Source organism: Aplidium turbinatum, chromosome 5 (assembly GCF_918807975.1).
Source record: "Aplidium turbinatum chromosome 5, kaAplTurb1.1, whole genome shotgun sequence".
Classification (NCBI taxonomy): domain Eukaryota; kingdom Metazoa; phylum Chordata; class Ascidiacea; order Aplousobranchia; family Polyclinidae; genus Aplidium; species Aplidium turbinatum.
Genome location: NC_137476.1, coordinates 27,926,352 through 27,952,687, shown reverse-complemented (window position 1 = coordinate 27,952,687; position 26,336 = coordinate 27,926,352). Strand labels below are relative to the sequence as shown.

The following is a 26,336-nucleotide window of genomic DNA, read 5'->3' as shown; positions in this document are numbered from 1 at the left end:
GAATCATGGTTAGACTATGTTGCTTAAAAAGGGTCCTAGTCTTGACTGGGAAAGCGCTACTGTGAGCATTGCAAACGCTGTAGGCCTACACAGCCATACAATGTAACATAACGGAAAATCTACGTGTGCACTGTCCATGAAGCACTATATAGGCTAGCCTAGTCAGAATGCGATTAGGCATTCTTCCAAAAATTCTTTGCTTAGCCTACAATTCCCTAGATTTCTAAGCGATTCGTAGAATTGCGCTAAAAGCTCTCGTTATGGTGTTGAGGTGTTGCGACCGTTCCATATTTTAAACTGATTGTCCTGCTTTGGTGCCATGCACGTTATAACGTCCGCGTTTTGTCGCTTCTACCTTTTTCTATATAGCCTACCTTTGCTATGTTATTGTCATATATTCTTTTTTCGTTGTGGTGATCAGAAATAAAAACAAACTGAACTGTTATTTAGTACAAATGAAGTGGATTCCAGCGCGTGTGACGTCAGAGAGAGTGCTCGGGTGCTACACTAGTCACCAGGCATTGTTTTTGTTTTTTTCAGAAATTGTCAGACATTTGAAATAATTGTTTTTGAACCAGCGCCAGTGGCGTATGCAGGATTTTTTCAAGGGGGGGAGGGAGGCATTGACAGTAGCGTAGCCAGGAATTTTGAAAGGGGGTTTTGACGACCGGCGGTCGAAGCCCGACGGCGTTTTCGCCTAAGACGACACTCAGCGGCAGGGTTCTGGGGGGCTCCCCCAGAGAATTTTGAAAAATTACTTTGAATTTGGTGCATTCTGAGAGCTTTTTCAACAAAAATGTGGGTATGAATATTCCTGTAAAATGGTGCTGTCAGGTGGCATAGCAAAAGGATAAGATAATATTTTCTTCTGCATTTTTCGGAAATAAAGCTAGGCTAAGTCTCTATGTTTTCTTGTTGCTAATTTCTGGCTGAGATGTTTGAATGTTTGGTATTGGCAAAACTCGCTCTTTTAATGCAGTTTTGTTTAAAATTAGGCAAGTATTTTTAGACTGAAAGCATCATTCCCAAGCATAAAGAGACTGAAAGCATCATTCTCAAATGCCAAAGAGGGGGTTGTAACCCCCAAACCCCCTTGACTACGCCACTGGCCATTGATACCCCAGACGTCTTCATGATATCCCAGTATGGTTTTAGTTTAGACTTTATCCATTTCTTTCTCACTATAATAGGCTTACAGAACACTATGCTACATTGGCATACTTGGGGTAGGGTAGGTGTATTGGGCCATGTGTTTCGTATTGGCTTAGTCTATAGAACAGCATTGTTAATTGCTTCAACAGTGCAATCCAAAACATACTAAAAGCCTTAATCTACGACTTCTACGTCGTTAACTACTAAAACATTTTTAAGGAGGGGGGGCATGGCCCAATGCCCCCCCCCCTCTGCGTACGCTTGTGACCAGCGCCACTTGATTTTTTCCGATTCTTCTTTCTTGAAGTCAAGCGCTTAACTAACCGAGCTGTCATTTTGAATTCAAAATTTGTGCAATTCAGGAAATTTTCACATTTTTTGAACTATTATTATCATGAGAAATTGGGCTATTTTGGGCTAGTTTCTTATAGTTTCTTCGCTAGTTGAGCTAGTCGCACAACCCCATTGGGGTTGTGCGACAGGATACCACGAAACCACTAGCGGCGGTACAACTGGGTCCTTCTAGACGAGAACTAGCCTTGCGCAGCATATGGACGATGCGTTGTACAGCGCTTGGTTATGCGTGGCGTGGGCGAAAGAATAACTTAAAATATGATTCGGATATGCATTGTAGTTATCAAAACATGTTTGTTTTTAGAAGGTTGGAACGCAGAGTGATACAAAAATAAGAAAAACATCTCATAAAGTTACAGAATTCTCATAAAGTTGCAAAAGTGCTTGTAATTAACTAAGTGTACAGTAGAAGGTTGACACAGCTTACAGGTTAAAGTTGTGGAGTCAGTTTCCGCACAACACATGTTTTGAATACCATAGTGTACACATGTTGACCCATAAACTGGCGATGTTGTAGCTACCATGACGTAACTGTAGCCTTGCATCTACCCAGTCATCATAGTAAGACGGGAAACTACGATCAATTTGTTGTCGCAATAAATTTCGTTTGTTACTTAAGTTTGCACTAACACTTGTTTCATATTTGTTGCTTGTTTTATTCCCGTTATCGAGTACGACATGCTATAGTTATACAATAAATAACAAAAATTAATTTAAGTCCACAATTTGGCTACATTTAAGTCATCAGCAAAAGATAATTTTCACTTTAACTCAAGCAGCGTAACACGAGAACGGAAAAGGGAAGATGCGGCAAAACGAGCTAGCGTTATAACATGCATTATAAAACAGCTTACAGTCAGAAAAAATAATTATAAAAACACATGGCCGCATCACCACCAATGGTGCAAGGCCAGCTACGTTATGTGAGGAGGAACGCTGCTGCGGTAGCATAAAAAAAGAGAAAGCCGGTAGGCAAAGAAAACCTCCCGAAGAGATGTTGCTAAGAAAGAAAGTACGGTAATCACAAAATCAACTAACAATAGGTTTACGAAAGTTACACAGCATGAAACATACAAACACGATACGTGATGCCATTGGGACATAGGGCAAAGGCAGGTTAGTTGATACAATTTTCACATTTAGTGAGATTTTACTAAAACTGTTGGATATAAAAACACCATTTATGGTGCTAAAGAAACTTCGTTTGTTGGGCTAACTTTCCCCCAAGTTTAGTCTGTTTGATGTCACTGGTTATCAGTTCAGACTCATTCAAACATACATCTCCAGTTTGTATCAACTAACCTTCCAAGAAGGTTAATTGATACACCTATGAGGTTAGTTGATACATGGAACTTCTAGTTGATACGATCAAAATACGCCTCAATTATACTGAGAATATAATATACTTTATAGGCTACTTTTGAAATTTATACTCAAACTACTGTAGTGTAGATAGTAGAACCATATTGCCAGGTCAGGGTTAACCAAAATCCATGACAGTGCTGCAGTCTTATAGTGTTATCTAGTGTAAAATGTGATAAAGATATTTTACATCCGGATGTTCTTCCTAACGCCAACCTGTTATACAGATTTGGAAATTGACATAATTGTCAATTCTTATGACAGCCAGGGTTTGCGTACAACGTACAGTAAGAGAGTCTTCGGTTGATCTGTAACATCCAGGGGGGGGGGGGTTTGGGGGGTTAAAACCCCCTTTGGCACTCGTGTGACGTCACGATATTGAGAATGATGCTTTCAGTCTCTATGTCTCTAAAACAAAGTTTGCCTAATTTTAAACAAAACTGCATTAAAAGAGCGAGTTTTGCCAATACCAAACATTCAAATATCTCAGCCAGGAATTAACAAGAAAACATAGAGACAGCTTTATTACCAAAAAATGCCCAAGAAAACATGATTTTATCTTTTTGGTATGCCACCGGACAGCACCATTTTACAGGAATATTTATACCCACATCTTTGTTGAAAATGCTCTCAAAATGCACCAAATTCAAAGTAATTTTTTCAAATTTTCTGGGGAAGGCCCCCCAGACCCCCGCCGCTGGGTGTCGCCTTTGGCGAAGACGCCGGCGGGCGAAGCCCGACTAATCCAATGTTGAATGTGGTAAGCCGAGTTAATGTTAATTAGTTAATGTTAATTAGTTAATGTTAATTAGTTAATGTTAATTAGTTAATGTTAATTAGTTAATGTTAATTAATTAATGTTAATTAGTTAGAGTTAATGTTAATTAGTTAATGAGTCAATGTTAAGCCGAGAAATGTTGAATGTGTAACCAAATTCCGGTGGAATGTATTGAGCATCAAAAGTCAATTTAAATAAATATAATAAAACAAAATTTAAATAAATATAACCGTCAAAACCTCCTATTTTCAAAATTTCTGGCTACGCCACTGCATCGATCAGTTTTTCTTTGATAAAACTGGGGCATGTTGTCAAAGAGGCCTTATTAATTCTGTGATGTTGTCAAGTTCACAGGTTCTGCAGCTTCATTTACACACAGCTCAAAAGTTCAACAACTAATTCCAAACCAATTTACAGAGTTTCACATGTAGGCAGGGCCTGATTAAGGCTCACGGGGGCCCGAGGCACAGCTAAGTTTAGGGGCCCCTATTGGCAATCGCTTTCGATGCAGAGCAGCAGTGATCAACCGAAACCTAACGTACCAAGTAACTTTCCATGTAGCAAATGTGCCTAAGACCATGCAAGCATTAATAATGATATAATATGGGTGCGCCGGTGCAACCTATTTTGTACCCTGAAGAGACCGAGAAAAAATAAAACAAAGCCGAGGTCGCTGATCGGAGTTTCGGCAAACATTTCAAACAGCGGAAGTCGCTGGTCGGAGTTGCCGCAAACATTTCACCTCTCAATGCTAGACTCTGACTGCAGTTATAGCCTATTATTACCACTAACCTAGATCTACTTAAATTAATTATTAACTCTAATTATAAGAGTTGATTGCAGTGCAATTTGCTAATGTAGACTGATAGCCTACTCTGAGCTTTTTTTATTGTTAACGATCAGCACCTACAAGTCGCTGATAGGAGTTTTCGCAAACATTTCAAAATAACAAAGTTGCTGGTCAGAGTTGCCGCAAACATTTCAAAATTAACCGAACTTCACTTTCTTCCTCTCAATGCTAGACTACAATTTTATTATTGTTGTGAAAAAATATTTGAATCAATTTTAAGCCCATTCAAGGTTAAAAAGTGTCGCAAACCCCCCTCTTTTTTAATTTTATTATTGTTGTTTGGATTACTCTTACCATGTTTTCCTTCTTTTGCTACAGTCAAACTTCGATACTATGCCACCTTGCTATTATGCCACCCTCGCTACTATACCACTTTTGATCGTCACCAGCTAAATTCAATAGAAAATATATTTACTATGCCACCCCTTACCCTTGCTAGTATGCCACATGAGAGTACAGTATTACTGTATTAACAAAGCAATTAACGGTACGAACGAAACGATTAAACGGTTGTAAAACGGCAAAAGTATATGTGTGTGCATGTAATGTGTTCTCTCAAGTTATCTACTGTAAGTCAGCCCAAAACTATGAGGAATCATCAGCTGGCGCATGTTCTTTCGGCGAATTTCGCACACCTCGTCGTCTAGCTAGCCAATCGCATCACTGGGCTTCCCGCTTCTCTGCTGCATGAATTTCCAGACAGTGCTCCATGCCCGCTGGGTGTCCTCGAACGAAACGATTTCCTCAACAGTTATCTCATCATCTTCGCTTTCAACCGGCTCCGCGCTGCGCAACATCTCCTTCGCAATCTCATCCAGTGTGAAAGATCCACTAATCTCGAGGCGCTTATCAGCTTCAAGAAAGTCAGACAGCGCTCGACCTGTTTGTTCTGGTGCATCTTTTCCTGCCCGGCAAGAAAGTCAGACAGCTCGATCTCTTTGTTCGGGTGCATCTTTTCCTCGGCAGGCAGCGCTTCCCAGATCTCGAGCAGATTAACATCATCTGGCTTAGATTGGATTTCCTCGTACAATTATAATCGTACAACACAAGTTACATAACGTGGCATTACATGGTCACGTCACAAAGCTGTTTTTACAAACTCTCGCTACTATGCCACCCTCGCTACTATGCCACTTTCTCTCGGTCCTAAAGGGTGGCATAGTATCGAAGTTTGACTGTATTCGAAAATGCGTTGTTTCAATAAAAACGTGAATCGTGTGCCGTATTGCATGACAGCCCCTAATGGATGAATGACTTTTGCTCATTGTGACGTGGCCTACCGTAACAGGAAAGAAACAAGACAGTGGGGCACAATTGCATTGGAATTTTCTAGCTGTAGTTGCATTGGTAACAAACACAACATAGGCTAATGATAGTGTTAAAATGTTTGCGGAAACTGTAATCAGCGACCTCGGCTTTTCTGTTTTTCTTTCTCGATCTTTCAGGGTACGAAATCGGGGGACGAAATAGGTTGCATCCATATAATATGATGCCTCGGTGGGCATCTCAGTGTATGCTAGCATGAAATTCTACATTAAAAGTGAAATAACAGAAATATTGTGTATAATACAATGTACATTGTACAACAATTAACACCAAAAATTGGGGGCCCCCAAAAGCAGGGGGCCTGAGGCCTGTGCCTCGTGTGCCTCATGGTTAATCGGGCCCTGCATGTAGGCCTATTTTACCTGAAAATATGGTTGAAATATTGCAGGGGACTGAATGTATGAATGCAGGTTAGTTGATACAGTGTATCAACTAGCCTGGGCTAAAATGTATCAACTAACCTTTTCCTTACTTTTATGAAAAGTGTGTCTGCCATCAATCTAACTAAGTCGGTTAAAAATGATTTGATTTATGCAATGATACTATACACCTATATACTGCCTGTCGCCAATAAGTTAATCTTTTACCGTTTTTCAAACACTCAAGAATTAACTGATTTGTAAATTTGAAAAAATTTACAAAAAAACTCAATTTTTGAACATTTTGCATTATTTTACAAACTTGAAATTGGATAACAGCGAAATCATCATGTCACTACTCAATCATTATTCTTCACCAGTTGGTGGCGGTATTTGTACAAAATCCGTTTTCTGAAATCCGTTTTTAGTAGTGTATCAACTAACCTTCTTTATCAACTAACCTGCCTTTGCCCCTGGTAAGGCAGTGGGTTAGTCAAAATTTTATATGTCTTGCTCAGTCCAATAACACGCTCGACATGTATGCGTGATGATGCAATGCGTCTATCCGAGACAACCACATCTGTATCAAGTTGGTGCTTCCCTTTCAGCATGGTAGGCGTGTTGACTGCAACATCATAAGGTGCAAAAAGATCCTGCACAAAAATACCTCTGTCAGCCATGATGCTATCCCCTTGTGAAAAGTGTTCATTAGCTTGCTTGTAAAGAGCACTTTGCTCGATAAGTTGGCGATCACTTGAACATCCACCTGTTGATGGGCCTACGTACGATACCAGTCCATTTGGAGTGATGCCAATCATAATTTTTAGTGTGTTCTTATTCTTGTAAGTGGAGAACGTCATGCTTTGAGCATCAACTTTTCTTGGCTTATTGATTGGTATTTCAGTTGCATCTAAAATGACACGTGTTGTGGGGAATGAATTTTGAAATTGTGTGGGCATGTGTTCATCCACAACAGCTCGAGATGGCCAAATATTAAGTTCCTTCAGCTGAAAATACATAAAGTTGATCCATACCCTGAAAATTAATGAAACTGTGCTTTCACTAATGTGAAAGAGAAAACTCAGCTCTTTAGTTTCCTTTGATTGTCTTAGCTTCATTAGAGTAAGAAAGAGCTGGTTTGGTGGGTCAAGTTTGCTGCTGGTATAGTTCAAGTCATAGGCCTATGCAGCTGGCCCCAAGCAACGCAAGAATAACATAAAGTTATCATAATCATCGAAACCAGTGTAGTAGTTTATGACTTGCTTATTTTCATTGTAATGTTCAATTCTCATTCCAGTTGAAGCGCTTTCTCCGCTATTGTCGTTGCTATCCAGGCTGCACTGAATTGCAACTGAAGTCGCTTTCCTTCTCTTGCAATGTGGTTCCGTTGTATATTCAGCATGATCAACAACCTCTTCTTCATGCTGCCAATCTTCAATGTTACAAAGCTTTTCTAATCTTTGTTTCAAACGCGCTCCTCTTCCTGAGGTAGCAAGTGTTGCTTTGAAAGTGAACATTGATGGCACATTGTTTGCTTTCAAGCAATGTGTTGTCATGCAATGTGTTCGAAAACGCCTGTTTACTTATTTGCTTTTATAGCCACAGCAACGTTAAAACAAGCCTAAAATGTATCAAGCTTTGTAATATGCACCTTCTTACCCTCACATCAACACAAAACTGCACTCCCATACCACCCATATCAGCTGTACGCGCGTTACGCAAAGCGTGCTAAAGCTTGAAGCAATCACTGCGATCGTGTTGCTAGGACCCAGTTGTAGCGCCACCGAGTGGATCGCACAACCCCATTGGGCTGGAGATTTCAAAAAAATCTGGCAACCTTGAAAATAGCGTACCTAATACCTTAGTTCTTCAGTCATTCAGTGATCAGTCGCTGCCGGCTGCACTGATTGAATTGAATATAGTGTAGGTAGGGTAGTTTCTAGTTTGTGCTAAATTTTGTTAAAATGCACTTAATTTTGTAAATCGTCTTGAACTGATCTATCTACCTCAACCTCCCACATTAACTTTTACTCAACAATAGGGACTGTTATGAAGTGAACTCTGGACTATTGTGGAGTAACAATTGAGTCTAGAACTGGAGCATTCTCAGTTGTCATTAGCGAGTTTTATGTGTGTAATGTGATTAAGCATTTCTGATCTTTAAACTGATATTGCTGCAACAGGTACACTGTTCTTTGAATATGTCTCCAACAGTGTTGTCAAAGATACATGCTGCATAGTGCGTAGGTGCCTGAAGAATGTAGGTAAATAATGTAAATGTCCATACGGAAAATAACTACAGTGGTAGCCTATAGAGTGCTGGTGCCGTAGATATCGAACATGGCAGATCTACTTTTCGATGGCAGATCGAAAAGGCAGAATCTACTTTTCGATGGCAGATCTACTTCACAACCTTTGTGGAAAAAAGTAGTTCTGGAGTAGCAGATTGGAAATGTTCATACCTTCAATCATTGTAGGCCTACTGGTGTTCTAATGATTTGTAATGCACTACGGTATGTACACCTAAACACATACGGTACGCAAAGTGTGCCTTTTTTGTACCATGTTAGTTTATATCCACCAATTTGGAAAACGCTCATGTACTGTAGGCTATAGATATTGGCAATTTAATACCTGAATTTTCCATTATGAACCATGTGTTTAACTGTTTGTGGGTTTACTTTCATTTTCACAGCTTTTAAAACATATATATAAATTTAAAGAAAATATAGTAGCATAAAACGTTTGACTAACAATGTCTTAATGACAGCGAAAGTAGCGGTGAGCCTATGTGCAAATTCATGCAGGATTTGTTTAAACAAGATAGGCTATGCTATATATAGCATACTGTAGGCTACATGTTGAATATTTTACTTTCAGATACCAATACCATCATACAAAACACCTTTGTAGGAATTTAATTATCTAATTTTTTTTTAGCGATCATGAGTTTGTTTAAAATTATATTAATCACTGGTGCTTCAAGTGGTATGGGGGCTGAGATAGCCAAAAGTTTTGCCAAGCAAGGCGCTGCCTTAAGCCTAATTGGAAGAAACAGAGATAATCTTTCTAAAGTGGCTCAAGAATGCCAAACACTTGGAGCTAAAAACGTTCTTCAAATAATTGCTGATCTCAGCTCATATGATGGAATAAAGAAAATTGTAAAAGAAACCTTTGATGTTTATAAAAAGCTTGATGTATTGGTCAACAGTGCCGGTGTAATGTTTTTTGAAAATGTTGAATCTACAAAATTTGAATCTTTCAATGCCATTTTTGATGTCAACCTTCGAGCCCCATTTTTCCTTACTCAAATGTGTATTCCATTTCTTGAAAAAAGTAAAGGAAACGTCATTAACATTTCAAGCATGACAAGTCAAATGTGTGTGCCAGATTTCACTGCCTACAATGTCGCAAAAGCTGGCCTTGACCACTTCACTAAAACAGCTGCATTAGAATTATCAGCAAAGGGTGTTAGAGTGAATGCTGTTAATCCAGGTGTTGTCCGGACAAATGAGTTGTTGCACTTGAAATTGGAAGATAAAGATTTGGATGATCTTTATGCACACCAAGCCAGTTTGAATCCTCTGGGAAAGAGAATCGTAACAGTGGATGAAATTGCTGATGCTGTTCTTTTCCTATCTTCTGATGCGGCAAAGATGATAACTGGTGTGTGTTTGAACGTTGATGGGGGCAGAGCTTTGGTAGGGCAATAAAGGAAGCTACCCAATATCCATTCATTATAAAAGTTACAATAAATTTGCAAGTATTTTCTGCACTTACGTTGTAGCGTTCCTTTAATAAGGCTATTATGTTTTTGCAACTCCTCCTTTCAGTAAATCAATGTTAATTTGAAATGACTGCCTTTGAATGCTGTCTGTTTGTTCAAGTTCATGTGTTTACTTTTCGGTACGTAACCTTTTACAGTTGACCAAATTCGCATTGAAATAATAATCTTCAACCATTCATACAATTACACATGTTCATAAATCACTAGCCTACATCATCATTATTCCCAGCCTATAGCAGCCCACTGCAGAGCAAAAGCCATCCTCTTTTCTTTCCAACCTAATTAATCAGGTATTTGTTTAACCAGTTGGTTGTTGCACATTGATCTTGTCTCTCCGATCTTACTTTTGGCTTACCTTGTTTGTTTTCCGTGGGTATCCAAGTTGTTAATTTGTCAGTCCATCGGTTCTGATATTTTGCTACACGACCATTGACCACTTTAATTTTTGTTATTACAATATCCCGTAATTTTGTTTGATTTCGAAGCTATTGAGTAGTTTTTTGTTACTCATCATAATCCGTTTATGCACTCTTTGCATTGATCATAGTTTAAAAAGTTTACGTTTTGTACATAATACCGTACATAAGGTTCAAGGTTTTGCCCCGTGTGTAACAGTTGGTAGAATGCAGTGATCATAGAGTTGTTTTTTTTTTTTATAGAGGGGAGGCTGGTTTGACTTAATTTAAACTTGCTCTGCCGAAGGCTTGTCAACCAACTGATATTGTTATTTCGTTTTCTTTTCTGGAGTCCGTTGTAATTTTTAATCAATGCAAATGTATGGGTCAACTGTTTGTATAGTTCCATCCATTGCTGCTTGTTTCTGCCAAAGGATTAAACTCATAGAAAACGTCACAGATCGTGCTTTTGGTTTGAAATCTTTATTCTCAGACTGACAAAGCCTTGATAGGTTTCCTGGTAGTTTCACATAACTTACTTGCAGAGGATGTCGACGCAGGGCCGGTTATTGAGATTGGCAGAGTGAAGTTTTCCGATTGAGGAAGTGTTGTTGCTGGTGAATTATTCCATTCACTAGGTGCCGCTGAATGGAGAGCAGTCCTGAAATGCGTTGCTCGAGCACACACCCCGAGACTAGAGTCGAACCAGCGCCGCGTGATCTTGAGCTGGGCGCGTAACCACTGAGCTAACGAGGTGGACAACATGCTTCGTAGCTGTGAAACATTTCAAGTTGCAAACTACGGTAGTCCCTTTTTACGTAAGTTTTGAACAAGCGAAAATTCATGCGATCGTATTGGTTTGTGGAAACGGCTTAGTCCCCCTAACAACTTAGGGAACGTTCAAATATTACGTAACGCTTTTTTTCCGAATTTTTGACCCCCCCCTCCCCCATGTAACGCCAACGTAACGCATTTTTCAATCCCCCCCTCCCCCATGTAACGCTTTTTCACTACGAATTCAGCACAAAAAACTACCATTCCGTACTCGAAAGCGTTACGTAACGTTTTGCTTGAACCCCCTCCCCCCCGATGTGACGCTAACGTAACGCTTTGCATAAACCCCCCCCCTCCCCCTCGAAGGCGTTACGTAATATTTGAACGTTCCCTTAGTTGGTTAAGCCCTTGACTATGTGAGCTAAGAAATAGCAATATTAACTCTTGGGGTTTGTGCTTGAGCAACAACTAAGTTCAAGAACAGCTGCATTCAACGATACCTGGTAAATGGAAGTGGAAAATCCATCCTGTTAGTTTCGCTGACCGGACTATTTCAGAGGCTCAAAGCCTTACCAAATATGGTAAACTGTCAGGAATCAGGATTAAGCTTTCAAAGAGGCTTTATCAGTCTAAAGATAAGGATTCTAACAACACATAGACCAACATAACGATGGACTGATACTGCAATGAATACACACGCGTGGAGATTGATCCAGAGAATGAAAAAGAAAAATAAGCCCCAAATTTTTACACTTGGGTTGTTAGTGGCCAGTTACTCCTCTTTGATGTGGTGTTAATTATCATGCTCATGCAAAACTGTAGCCACTGTCTTTACCGGTACGTCGCTTATGCATTTGTCAACTGGTAAAAATAACACTCGGAACTACTCACCCTGGTGTACTGTATTTCTTACAATGATACAAACCATAATTTCTTAAAAAGTTGGCAACAATAAAATCTTTGCAATAGCAATCATGACAAAATATTGCTTTCAGACTGCGATACAGTGAAAAGGTAGTCTTCACTTCAAAAAAAAGTATAAAAAATGAATCTCTTTGCATCGATCAAACGCATTTAATCAACGCACAGATTTGAGATATGTAGCCTATCAATGTTTGGAAACCACACTTGTACATTTGAAGGAGCAGTAGCAACACTTATGCTGTGTCCAACGATTTCATTAAAAAAAAAAAAAACTATACGTAACTAGCAGTGTGTGTCAGCTTGCAAGCAAACTTCACCATGGATAAAGCTTACGGACAACCAAAAATTAAAGTGTTTATATAACTGTTTAATTTGCAATTCTTGGAATTACTTGCAGCCACTATCAGACGAAGTATTTTGTAGATAATATCATAATTTTTATTGCAGCAGGCAAGCAGAGGGTGGTACTAGCTAGTAGCTTCAACTTTGATTTTATGAACTTTTCAACAGTATGCAACAAAGTAAATTCATATAATCAAACATTATAGGTTGCTAGAATAACATATAAAAGATTTATCTCAATACCATCAAACAAAAACTCCATTTGACAAGTACTGTATTATGCATAGTGGTACCCCCGGCAGTAAAATACTGTTGGATATAGCATGCTGTTCTCTACAAAGATTTTATGTAAACTTGTAACCGGAAATCTTACGGCTCACAAAAAATGGCATGCACTACCCATAAAAAGTACTCATCTAAATAAAAAAATAAATCGTACAAGTTGAGCGAGTACTTGGTTAGAAAGGTAGACTGGGTGGTTGAGAAGTAAAACTTGCTACATCATGTTTTAAAAAGCTTGCCTGGTTGATTCATCGGTGTCACGTCGTTGATAAGCAAGGTTTCCAAAATAATAATGAATCAAATGCAATCCCTAGTTTCTTTTCTTTGTACAAAACTTATTACGAAATTTCTGTTTGCGTACAACTAGAGCTGAGATGGTTGGCTATCTGCTGGGACTTTGTTCATTCCATCTATTAAGTTTCCTGCTACTTGTTGAACCTGTTTCAGATTTTCCAAGTCTTTGTGGGCTTGTTTCAATTCCTTCTCTTTTTCAGGGCCTTCGGGAAGGTTGTCTAATTTTTGCTTGATTTCGTCCACTACCTTTTCACCAACTTCATGCTATGAAACATCGCAAAATTTATGTCGATATGTTATGATGGCAGAAAAACGAAGCGATTTTTAAACACAGCATTGTTTTGCTTCAATTGGATGCATGGATTTATATTTCTTAAGTTTGTACATTTTTCCTTAAGTTATTCTTTAGTTATCTTCTAAAGGTCAATTCAACACCAACAATACATTTTTTGTCGTTTCAAGTCAGGTACTGGTATGTGAGATTTATAAGGTCACTCAAAATTATTACAAAAAAATAGGACATGTCATCTATTCAGTAGATTATGCGATACTAAGTGGCTATTTGAAGTTGGAAAAATAGGAAGAGTAATTTCCAATGTAGGCTACGCATCTCTTTCCCCTGAAAAAATCAGACATATCCTCTGCTGAAAATACGTATGGCCGTAATCTATCATGTATCTATTTCTCAAATTTCTTACTTTTTGGACTTGCTGTTTCATCTCAAGAACATCTTTGCTCTGCTGTTGAAGATCTTTATGAATTTCTTGGAGTTTTTCCTCCTTTTCCTTTATTACCTGCTCTTTCAGTTCCAAAGTAATTTTCTCAACTTCTCCAATGTGTCCATCCTAAAGCAATAAGAAGCATTACTTTTTTAATCCTTAATTTCTCACCACCATAATTGTGATTGTAAAATGAAACAAAACTTCCAATATATTCGAAGAAAATCTAATAGAGCTTAAAAAAGGTTGCTTGACATGTTCAGACGTAAACTGAAGCAATAAAATAAAAGTCTTGAGAAAATGTTTAAAACTCAGTAAGTTAGAGTGCAACTCAAGTCCTACTTGCACGCAAAAGATCTACCATTAGTCCATTACACAATTACATATTATCAACGTAGACAAAATGCGCAGCTAACCTCTGAGACTTGTTTTTTATGTTCACTCAAATCCTTTCTCAATCCACTGAGACTTTTTGCTTCGGCTTTCAAGACCTCTAGTTTCTGCTTTATCTCCATTTCCTGTTCCGCAATCGAATCCTTGTATTTTTGCAATTCTTCTTTTGTGTAAAGAGAATGCTCCATCAGCATCTGATCAATTGTCTGGAAAAAATGAAGAAATCTCGATTAGAAATGAAGATATGAGGTAGTCAAACGGTTGTTATTTTATTTTCCCGGTTTCAACAAATAAATACAGTAGTGATGAAGTTTTAAATATGCAGAAGAAAATCTGGCAACTGGTAGCCTACCTTGTATGTTTCTTCAACAGGGTTTTCAAATTCAGCAGACTTTGTATATGAGAGAAACTCTTTGAGCGACACCAAGCCGTCGCCATCTTTATCAACTTCGTTGATCACGTGTTCTCTCATTCTCCTTCTTTCTTCTTCCATTTGCACGAAACCACCTGCGTCACCATTCGGATCTGTTGTGTTGTAAGCTTTTTCGAGCTGCGAATACAGTCGATTAACTAGTGTTGTACAGTTAGTCAGTTAAATAATGTTGGCAGAGAGAGAAAGCTATCCGAATTATTCTTTTATTGGTCTCCACTATGCCAATCTGGTTGCTCAACTCTCATGCAAATGAAGACAAAACGAAGAAATATACTACATGTGGATTGTGGAACCCACATACGCTGTGTACTTTCGAATATTCTTCCATGCATTTATGAATTGACAAAGAAAAAAACACTCATAACTTTCCCACTGGCTGTTAAATTGCAGTAATTTTTTATTCTTTTCATTAAAATATCATTCAGCAATTAATTATTAATAATTAGGTACCTAGATTCTATTTGAATAAGACCCTTCTGATGATCCGTTAAAGGTGAAACAGGCTGTTAAGGATTCAGATAGTAATAACTATATTTGATTTAATTAGGTACCTACTAATGTGCAGGTAAATTGCGTAAAAGTACTTTTTACAACTTAAATGTCTAAGGGGGCGATTTCAGCATTAAATAGATGTTGAAGGGGCCCACACGGGTTAAAAAACGTTTATAATCACTGTTCTAGATGTATGATCCTGTGATAATCAAAATGTTTGAGCGATCAATTGTCCCTTTGATGTTCATTATCTTCAGCTGATTCGATAGATGTAAAACATCTAATGTAAAACATCTAAGCTAACACTCGACAGGAACAAAAAAGCACTCATAATCCGTCATCACCTCAGCTTCAAAGAGTGATTCTAATTCGACTTCATCCAAAAATCCGTCGCCGTTCACATCTAAAACCATGAAATGCAAAACATGATGTAACGATTGTAGGGGAAGGCGGGGAAAAACGGACCCCCATTTTTCTCAAAAACAAAAAATGCTAGCACCACAATTCCTTTACTAAATAGTGACAAACGTTAAGAAAATGTTTCTGTGAAAGTCAAGTCAATTTATTTTGTTTTAACATAAGAGGCGGTTTCCATTTTGAACAAAGCAATAAGGAAATATAATGTATTTTAGAGAATGTTGATGAAAGAAAAGCCTTGTGAAAGTCGGTGTTGGCTGCAAACGTTGAAGTGAAGTTGCTTGTTCAATTGAGTTGTAATAAATAAATGAATCGAGTGAAGGGAAATACTTCTAAATTAAATTAGTCATAAACAGTTGGAGTTTCTAGGTTAAGCAATTTTATTTCATACGTGTTTTATGCGAAGCACAGTGTTCAACACAGCGCTGAAGAGCAAAACGGACCCCTTGAACGATCAGGTGAAAACGGAACTATAATTAGGTTGGTTGATTCGGCAAACCTTCCCACCTCGTCAAAAGACCCAACGAAGATTTCGATAGCAGACATATTTACACCACCTTCTGCTAAGTTTACTTCCAGGAAAAAAAAGGCTCGATAATAGGAACTTTTAACAAGCTTTCCGGTAAAAGTTTGTTGTAACACTAACAAAAGGGTCAAAAATTAACCCGTCAACCGAACCCCCGGGGTCGGTTTTGCCCCGTGCAAAATCGGTAAAAAATATTATTTTATTGGAGAAAGTGCTACTTTCAGCTGTACTTTTTAGCACAAGCATAACCTATCAGCAGTCCTTTTAATTGTCAACTCATTAAAACATGTTTTGCAAAAGTCAAGAAAAACGATTTCTTCCTTAGATTTTCCGCTTTGCCCCGCCCTCCACTATATTTAAGCAGTTAATACTTGTAAACAATTAGAATTAACAGTTGAACATATTCTGGTGTGCGGAAAATGGAATTATGATGTGATTGACAGGACTTGAGTGTTAGTTAGGAATCACCAGCTGACGACACAAAACACAGTTATTTATATGTATGTTGCATTTTCATGTTTAACATTGCGTGCAATCGTGCATTAGCTTACTTGGAAGTTCATTTGTAAACAAACCTATTAAAATCATCATGTCAAGAAAAATCACCTCGTGAATTTCACCACTATAATCACCAAAAATGTATATCGCCATAAAGAAATGCAGATGGCTTAACCAATAAATCTGATTTCATTTCTTAACCATGTTACAAATGTTAAATTTAATTTACAGTATATACGGGTGTAGAATTATAGCATGCAGCAAGTGCCATAAAGCAAAAGAGTAACACATCAGAACCTATCTTTCTAAAAAAAACTTTATAGGCCTATTCAACTAAACAATATCTCTACATTGTAAAAAACACAAAACTTAACGTTTATCTTGCAATGGACTATGATCAAAAGGTGATGAAAAAGGTCAAGTCAATTTATTTTCATGAGAAAATAAACAATAATCAAAAAAGATGTGTTGTATTTACAAATTGGTTGATAATAAACAGATGAGATGATGAAGAACAGTTTTCCTTGCACTAAACTTGTCTAAACATTCAATTAAGACTTTCCCGTCCTTCACTTATCAAACTGTGACATGGTCTGACGTGTGGCTACTGAATTAAGCGTTTTGCTGGTGGCCTGAAAACTGCCTCAGTTTACGGTGATAAAGAAATGAAAAGCTGGCCTTAAAATCGAAAGCTCATGTAGATTTCTTTTCAAGCTCACTCGCCAATTAGAACCACAGACATGAGACAATATAAAATGCTCGGTACTGTTTGTAAAGACGCGCCGTCTCGGCCTTTCTTCTAGCCTTGTCTTAACAGAAAACATCTAGAAAATGCGTGACCGTGCGCTGACATGGAACATAAAGAGCAATAATGTTGGTAAAAATAAAACATGCAAAACAGTGAAGTTGGTTAAGGTTTGTATCATGCAGGCTGCTATCTAAGCGCCACCCTCTGCCTTTGCTCACCATGCAGACTGAAGAAGGTTCTTGGATTAAACTCCTGTTCATTCAACCCATCCTCCTCGTTCCAAACTTCCTCCAGCTGAGCTTTGCTGCCCTGTGGTGTCATGTTTGTATGTGCATGCGTAGAAGCGACGAGGAAGACAGCGGTAGGAAGGTTAGGTTTACAGATGCGGAAAAGCAAAGTCGGGTGAAAGGTGTTTCAAAAAACAATTGGTGATAAATTTTTGAGAGTTGTTATTCGCAATTGTTAGAAACGATGTGCAAGAATGCAAAAGATGGTATTCAGTATGTATATGGGATGTTGTGAAAAAGTGGGAAGAGAATAAAAAATCACACAGTCAATTTAGTAAGGCTAACAAAACTAAAACACTCATTTTCAACTCGCAATCGCATCGTTTTTCACCAAATCAGACATAAAACGACAAAATTGCAAATTGAAAAATTCACACGGACTACTTTCCAACTTGACATCGATTTTTCATCACCAGATGTTAGCTCGATGTTAAGTTGAAACACTTGCAATCCTACCACACGTTGTTAAGCCAGAAAACTGACCATGAAAATAAAAGAATGTTTTGGGGTCAAATTCTTCTTCTGTAACGCCGTCCTCCGTTTTCCAGATTTCGTTCAACTGTTGCTTGCTGGCCTACCAAGTCACTTGTCAAATTATTTCATGTATCTAATTTTACATCTTTTGTATGTAAGTAAAGGATAGATCTGTTCGAAACAAATAAAGATAATAAATTCTGCGCCGCAGGCAGCGATTTCTAAACGAAACGTGAATTTGCTTTGAACAGCTCTATTTACTCACTGTTCAAGTCAGTTTCTTTCATATCAAACTAAGCAAAAACTTCTGTAAGCATTAGAGCAATGATAACACTGCTGGTAAAGACCATGCATTGCATTGCTTTTCTTGATAACAACAACAAAACAACATCACATTGCTTAACATCAGAGTGCCAATATTGCATGCTCTCTGCTCACAAATTTCACCAATAAAATATATTTGTAAGTCACGGTTACCACGTTTGTCCGGAAATATTTTGCGGTAGTCGGAAGGCAGAATTATAAAGTTAGGGGTCCCAAATTATGATAAAAAATATTGCAAACTAGCCAGAATGCCCAATTACGTAAAAATGAACACGTGGAGTCGGAGGTACAGCTCAAGTTTTCCGGAGTAAGTGGTAAAAGAGAAGCCAAACAAACAGCAGTTATTGATATGCTCTGTCATCTCAAACATACTTGTTTAAACAAACCTTTAGACCCTAACGCTTTAAATAAACTATAACCTATCCCTTACTGTACCCAATCTAATACAGCAGACTTCGCCTGTGACACGTTGAAGGGACCTTCGTCAAAATGTCACTGCAGAGAAAGTAACTTAGCCGAATTCTAATGTATATTATTATGTAAAGTAGTAATTTACACTGGTCAGTTGTTAAATACATTCTTTTTTTGTATTCAAGTATTATTCCAGTAAGCAAAAATCAGTCTTTTGGCATGGATTCAACGTAAGCGTAAGTTGAATTAATGCAAAAAGAGCTAAGTTTGCTGGCTGGGTGATTATATAAATTCGTTGTTTAAGTTGACTTACGGGATGACGGATTCCTTTGTTTTCAGCGGCTTGTTTTTGGTGTTTCAGAAACTCTTCTTCCGCGTTTTGCCGATCCAGATCATCCAGTAGCTCCATTTTTCTTTGTCGTTCTAATTCCTTATTCATTTCAAACTTTTTATATTCCTCGTGACGCTCCTTGTCAAAGTTCTCCAAGTCACCCGTTGCCTGGCAAAAATTTAAAGTTACAGAAGAGTTTAACCTTGCACCATCCCACGCCATTTTCCGATGAGTTGCTTCGGACGAATCAAAGGATGACAAAAAATAAATGTTTTGACAACATCAAGGACATTATGGGACTGAAAAGCATGCCAAAATAATTAATAAAAAAAAGCATATTATAATGGTGGGAATTCATAAGGGAGGTCACAGCCGATCAGTCTGTTAAAGATCCTTGCACCATGGTCTGCTATTATTCGGTGAGTCCGATTCGGTGAGTTTCTAACCTCTAACCCTTAACCTTAAAACGGCAATGATAATTAGGCTACGGTACCCGATAATTAAAAAAAAAAAAATTGAAAAAATCACCTAATAGGGACCGGACTCACCGAATCGGACTCACCGAAACGGGCCATTCCGCTTGCACCACGCCTACTCAACATCTTATCGTTTATTCCGTATTGATTTTATAAACATTGGCCATCTGAATGGAGGGAGTTCATAAGGGAGGTTAGAGTTCAATATTTTGGCTAGGTGGTCATGGGTAGTGTCGTGATCTTGCTACGACTCGACATGACTTGACCATTGCAAAACACTTCAACAGCATGATGCCAGACGGCATTTCAAAGTCTTTGGTTTAATTTAATGTCACATGAATCAATAATTATACCTCGCAACAACTTACAGCTTTGATCAAATTAGTTAAATCTGAAGCTTCAAATGTATGTGGATTATCATGGTCAAGATGTTGCGCTATCTGAGCGAGGTATTGTGTCTTCTGAACCCTTCGACCTTAAATAAATAAATAATACAGATTGTAAGATGTATTCATTGCAAAGAAAACGTTGTTTTTCTTCATTCCTGATTATTGACTGTGGGTGTGGGAATCTCCATCTTTGGACTGAAAAAGGCTCCCAAAAAGCTTAATTGTGGAAGTTTTCGCACACCTGCAGAGGCTTTAAATGACTGACGCATGTCCCGGTTACCAAGATAACAGAGTGAAGTTTCTGCTTGTCTGTAGACTGTAATTTATATCAAACAACAGATTGAAGATCTGCCCTTGACGAGTTACTTAAGTAAACACCTCGAGGGTTAGCTACAGCTGCTATCACAAAAATATATATATACCGCATTAATGTGGCTGTTTATTGGTTCAATCAACTAAAAGGCATAAAATAACTATATACTATTCCGACGTTAGAAGTTTATTCAAACCAAGGAGTAGCCTATTTTACTTTTACTCGTAAAAGTCCCAAAATTAAACCATCTAAGCCACTTTATCACAACAAAGATGATTTCTTACACAATTGCCAAGTCAAGGTTACCATGCTAGTTTTGATACTAAGATCTCTGCAATTGCGACGTTACCTTTGTCTAAATTCGTTTTGGCATGAACAATTTTTCTTAACCTTCTTACTTCCTCTTTCTTTAATTCATTTAGTTGATTCCTTATTTCTTCTGGCATGAAGTTAACTTCATGACTTAGTTTTCCTTCCTGTAAGAGTAAAATATACGTAATGCCAAACCCATGAAGGAAACATGTTAAAAGCAAAGAAACTTTGAGCTTTGCTTACCACCTTACTACACATGTGATGTCCCAAAACACAATTTGGATATGCGATCAGTTTGTCACACTAAAGGCACTAGAATGGAAGTCCTAATTGGAAGTGAACATCGACAAACAATTTGGACCCAAATATCAACAAACTAGGCAGATAAAAAAGTATTGATGCAACATAAAGTACAAAAACATGTTAGGTCATTAGACTATATATATATCGGACAAACAGTACCCTACAAAGCATTGAAATCACTACAAAGATTAAATATCATTGTAAAGCTCTCGCTCCCCGGTTAAGAACCACTATTTTAGTGGAAATTGCCAACTCTATATCGCTCTACTCTATATCAACTGAAGTAAGGAATCAATGCTAGCAAACCAAACCATGTTAAAACAACAGAATAACACTAGTAATTAAAAAAAATGCAAAGACATATAAGTGTTCCCAATCATTTACTTTTAACCCAAAAATCAACACTAAGCAAAAGCGTTAAACAATATATAAAACTATGGCAGCAGTGGCCGAGTGGTTAGCGCGTTGGGCTCGCAGTCAAGAGCCTGCAATCCTGCATGTTCGACTCCAGCCGCCCGCACTTGCTGTTGTTTCTCTGGGCAAGAAACTTTACGATAATTGCCTCTACCCAGTGATCGATTTCGAGTAATGGGTAGTATCAAATTTAAGTCATAAGTAAAGTAGACAACCGGAAACAGACATTGCAGTCGGCTGCAGCAAGGGTCAGGTGTTGATGCATAGCGCTCAAGTCTGCTTTCCCGCAATGCAGGATAAAGATAAACAAACAAATTATCAGACTGTTACCATGCTTGGAGCAATCTTCTTATTCTACACTGCAGCAATAGAAAAATAAGATAAACATATAATTACAGACTTATGGATGCTTCTTTTACTCGCAGTGAGATATGATAATGGAATATATATACAAATTTCTAATTTTGTGACATTCTTACTTTTATGTCATCAAAGTTTGCAGTTTCCATTTTTTTCTTAAAACTTTCATCGCTTTCTAAGAGCTTGATGACTTTTTGTAAATATTGATCATAATACAATCCAGTGTCCTAGAAGAGTTTGTTGATGATATTAGGACAATTATATAGCATTTTTATTTCAGAATATTTTATTTATTTATTAGAATATTTATTTCAGAATAGTTTTATTTTTGAATGTTTTAAAATATATAATATATTTACTGGTAGGCTACCATAATGTTTAATTTTATATATGATGCTTTCAAAACATTGAATCTGATATATACAGTATATAATATCCAGTGTAACACTGCACTGAGGAGACCGGAAGGTCGAAACAGTGTGCACTGTCTGCAGTTATATTATATAATATATATATATTATATAAATCAAATATAGTTATTACTATCTGAAGCCTTTACAAATTGTTTCACCTAACAGATCATCAGAAGGTCTGAAAAAAACATGCAAACAGTAAAGAATCGATAATTCTGAAAAGATATTAAATATTGCAACTGTAATTTAATCTGCCAAAAAAATCTCTAAACCTGTACTTCCTGAGAAGATATTAAATATTGCAACTGTAATTTAATCTGTAAAAAAAAACAAAAAAACCTCTAAACCTGAATTCCTGAAAAGATATTAAATATTATAACCTATTATATTAAAGATTATATTATTATATTAAAGATTATATTAAGATTTTATTATTATATTAAAGATTATATTATATTATTATATTAAGATATTAAAGATTATATATTATATATATACCGTACTGTACAAATGACAAATAAAAACTTATACAAGGAAAAACCAGTAATATGGTGTTATAAGAATGAAAAAAGTAAATTTCAAGTACTAGTAAGCTATTGAATTACAATTTCTTACAGGCTACAGTTTTCACCATTTAACATTGTGCTAGTTATTCGCTTTTGTTTGATTCCATTATCAGAAGATATCGTTGAGATAACAGAAGTCTTCATCAAGATTGAATATATATCAATCTGTTCTTTATATATATACACAGAGGTGGGCAGTAGCGCGCTACTTTTTTGGTAAAAGTAGCGGTAGTGGCGCTACTTTTTAGTTGGAATAGCGGCTGCAGTAGTGGCGCAATTTTTTTCCAAAGTAGCGGTAGCAAGAGAGGCGCTACTTTTTTCAGTCGCACTCCCGCTACCCGCTACTTTTTAATTTAAATTGAAAAAAAAATACTCATTTTTTGGCAACAATGGTGTGGTCAAGCAGCTATATGATCGGTTTGGTTGCAAAGTTTCGGTCTTTTGGGAATCTCGTCACGACTCCAAGGATGAATTTTTTGGTGTGTTGGCGCCATCCCGTGAAACGTCGGTGCAGAAGAAAACAGCAATTGTGGACGCCTCTTTTTCGCACAGGAGCAAGTTCTTGAGCTTTTCGAATACCGAGTTAAAACATCTGTTCAATGTTCATACAACAATCCCATTCCTTGCAGTGTTGCAGTGGAGAGACTTTTCTCTGTTGGAAAAGATGTGCTTAAGCAAAAGCGGGCAGGATTTAGTAACTCTCATTTTGAAATGCTCGTGTTTTTGAAAGATGCGTAACAACAAACTTCCCTTAGAATGTATTTTCTATAACAACGTTAAGTGAAAGTGTAAACAAATGATAACATTCGTTTTCTAGGTCACTAGGGACCTGAAGAATGCTTCCTAGGGTCATTTAAGACAAACGTAGCGATAGCGCGCGCTACTTTGGTCCTAGTAGCGGTGGTAGTGGGTAGTGCATTACTTTAAAAGTAACGGGTGCCCACCTCTGTATATACAGTATTTTGGGTATTATACTTCTCATAATTTCTTAAATGATAGCATTTCATTTTCAAAGGGAAATAGACTATTAAGGTTACATTGATTTGGTTATAAGAAAAAAATTGTGGTCTGAATAATAGCTTACAGGTAACAAAAATTCAGATATATATGTGCCGAGTACAGCAATATAACCCAAAAAAAACACTAAAAAACAATTAAATAACAACAATTCCAAAAATTTAAAACAGAATACAAAGAGAAGTTGTTTTTAGTTGTTTGTATAGTGATGTATCGCTTAATAAAATAACCAGTAATACCATTGAATCTGCTTCTGAGATTACTTCCTCATCAATGCCATTAGATTCATCTTCAGAGTTGGCAGGAGGTTTAGTGGGAGCTGGAGCAGCAAAAATTATGCTTGCCCATAAGACAAAGATAAACAAGTTGTATAAAAACATGATTAAAAATTGAAATATATTCTTATATCTAAAAATAGGTTAACACAAAGTAATTCAAGCAATGAGGGCCAATATGTTATGTTAAAAATGTATTTTTGTAGCATGACATTAAGCAGAAGGTGTGTGCTTTCTAAGTGCTATAGGATCGACCATAGACTAGACATACAATATGATATATCTAAATTGAAATCATGTTGTGCGAACTCATTATAGTGGTTTGACAATCATGCATTTTTAGCCCACTAAACTTTGACACATGAACTATCCTTGGCTGTATCGTCTTATTCTTTTAACTTTTGTCTAAACCAGAAATAACTCTAGACAAAAAGCAAGTGTACCAAAATCCATACAAAAATAGGGATACATGTCATAATTAACAACTTTAAAATCTGCATACATAGCATCATTGTGTTGCAGAGAAAATGTACTGTATATGATTACAACACTCATAGCAAACCATATTTCTAAAGGCAAAAGTAGTGCATACTGACCTTAGCTCAAGCTATACAGTCCTCAGACTACTCTGCATGACAAAGCAAGTACATTTTAGCTACTGTCCAAGTAGGCCTAACCAAATGAGATTTTCAGCTAACATCAGAATTGCTTGATCATGGCTTGCTTTAAAACCAATTTTGGTAAGTTTCGACTTGCTCACTTTCATTATTTTTGTCGCTTCTACCTTTTTCTTGACCTTTGCTATGTTGACGTGTATTGTTTTGATATGATGGTCAGAAATAAAAAAACAACTGAACTTACCAAGTTCAATCACTTACTTACTAGGTAGGCTACCGAAATGTTGCTAGCTCAGTTCACAACTACTAACTTGTACTGTAGAAGACTCATGCTATACAGGACTAATAAAATATTTAGATTAGTGCACTCTGGTTACTTGCTACCCATACCTTAATCAGGATTTCGTCTAGGACACCTGAGTTGTGAGTGACCAGTGCTTCCACTTTTACAAAGCTAGATTACCACTTGTATTAGGGTGCAACCTAGTTCGTACCCTGAACAGTTCGGACCCTCAGTTCGTACCCTGAAAAGATCGAGAGAAAAAATTTAAAAAGTCGAAGTCGCTGATTGCGGTTTAATAGCACAAAGCCGAACTCGAGGGTTAGGGTTAGCGGAAACCGTGGTGAGCGGAAACTGGGAAACTGCGATCAGCGAGGGTTAGGGTTAGAGAGCATAGATTACTCGATGGTTAGAGTTAGGGTAAGCCGAAACTGCGGTCAGCAAAAACTGCGGAAAAATGTTTGCGGAAACTGCAATCAGCGAGGGTTAGGGTTAGAGCATAGATTGCTCTATAACTTAAGTTAGGGTAAAGGTTAGCGGAAACTGCGGAAAAATGTTTGCTGAAACTGCGATCAGCGAGGGTTAGAGCATAGATTGTTCTATAGTTAGGGTAAAGGTTAGCGGAAACTGCGGAAAAATGTTAGAGAAAACTGCGATCAGCGAGGGTTACGGTTAGGGCATAGATTACTCTATGGTTAGAGTTAGGGTAAAGGTTAGCGGAAACTACGGAAAAATGTTTGCGAAAACTGCGACCAGTTAGGGTTAGAGCATAGCTTAGTCTATGGTTAGGGTTAGCAAAAACTGCGATCAGCGACTTCGGCTTTGTGCTATCTTTCTCTCGATCTTTTCAGGGAAAAAATTTTAAAATATTTGCGGAAACTGCGATCAGCGACTTCCGCTTTTTTTAATTTTTTATCTCGATCTTTTCAGGGTACGAACTGAGGGTCCGAACTGTTCAGGGTACGAACTAGGTTGCATCCCTTGTATTACCACATTTGTCCTCAGATTACCACATATTTTACTGTGATTTTTTACCCGATCTTAACCGTATTTCGACTTACTTTTACATTAACACAGTGGCTATTTTTACCCACTTGTTGCCATAGTTACTATCAGGTGTTGTCAGAGTTAGGATTAAAGTTAGTAAGGGTTAAGGAAAGACTTAGGAATAAGGTTAGGGTTTTGATCTTTACTCAGAACTAAAAATTTTTCTAAAATGCAAGTTTTTGTTTTCAACAGCTTTAAACTTTTCTCAAATTACGACAGAATTCCTTATCCGGCAACGCCATTATTTGGTTATATTTACACTATAGTGTAACATAAGGCCTAAAACAACTACTCAGTTTATTAACAGAACGTCCGAAATAAGAAAGCAAAGTACCAGTAGCTAAGCCAGGAATTTTGAAAGCCCTAGCGGCGGGGGGTCCTCCCCAGAAAAATTACTTTAAATTTGATGCATTCTGAGAGCATTTTCAACAAAAATGTGGGTATAAATATTCCTGTAAAATGGTGCTGTCTGGTGGCATAGCAAAAGAATAAGATCATGTTTTCTTGGGCATTTTTTGGTAA

At 37.5% G+C, this 26,336-nt stretch overlaps 2 protein-coding genes and 1 pseudogene across 3 annotated transcripts; 1 reads left to right on the top strand and 2 right to left on the bottom strand.

The window, feature by feature from the left end:
* Positions 1–2,535: 2,535 nt before the first annotated feature.
* Positions 2,536–7,737, bottom strand: LOC145771088 (uncharacterized; annotated as a pseudogene).
* Positions 7,738–9,068: 1,331 nt separating this feature from the next.
* Positions 9,069–10,809, top strand: LOC145770736 (3-oxoacyl-[acyl-carrier-protein] reductase FabG-like). The gene has a single exon (XM_082582439.1). The coding sequence runs from the start codon at positions 9,127–9,129 to the stop codon at positions 9,892–9,894; it is 768 nt and encodes a 255-aa protein (XP_082438565.1). The 5' UTR covers positions 9,069–9,126; the 3' UTR covers positions 9,895–10,809.
* Positions 10,810–12,021: 1,212 nt separating this feature from the next.
* Positions 12,022–23,991, bottom strand: LOC145770735 (nucleobindin-2-like). Of its 2 annotated transcripts, none has more exons than XM_082582438.1 (11): positions 23,835–23,991; positions 21,719–21,826; positions 20,560–20,686; positions 19,877–19,983; positions 19,015–19,200; positions 17,976–18,066; positions 15,361–15,419; positions 14,444–14,641; positions 14,115–14,297; positions 13,678–13,824; positions 12,022–13,243 (listed from the first exon to the last, which is right to left on the bottom strand). In XM_082582438.1, the coding sequence occupies exons 1-11, from the start codon at positions 23,973–23,975 to the stop codon at positions 13,049–13,051; spliced, it is 1,542 nt and encodes a 513-aa protein (XP_082438564.1). In that variant the 5' UTR covers positions 23,976–23,991; the 3' UTR covers positions 12,022–13,048. The 2 variants fall into 2 exon arrangements, with proteins under 2 accessions (XP_082438564.1, XP_082438563.1); XM_082582437.1 differs by lacking the exon at positions 17,976–18,066 and adding an exon at positions 17,424–17,514.
* Between the last annotated feature and the right edge of the window lie 2,345 nt (positions 23,992–26,336).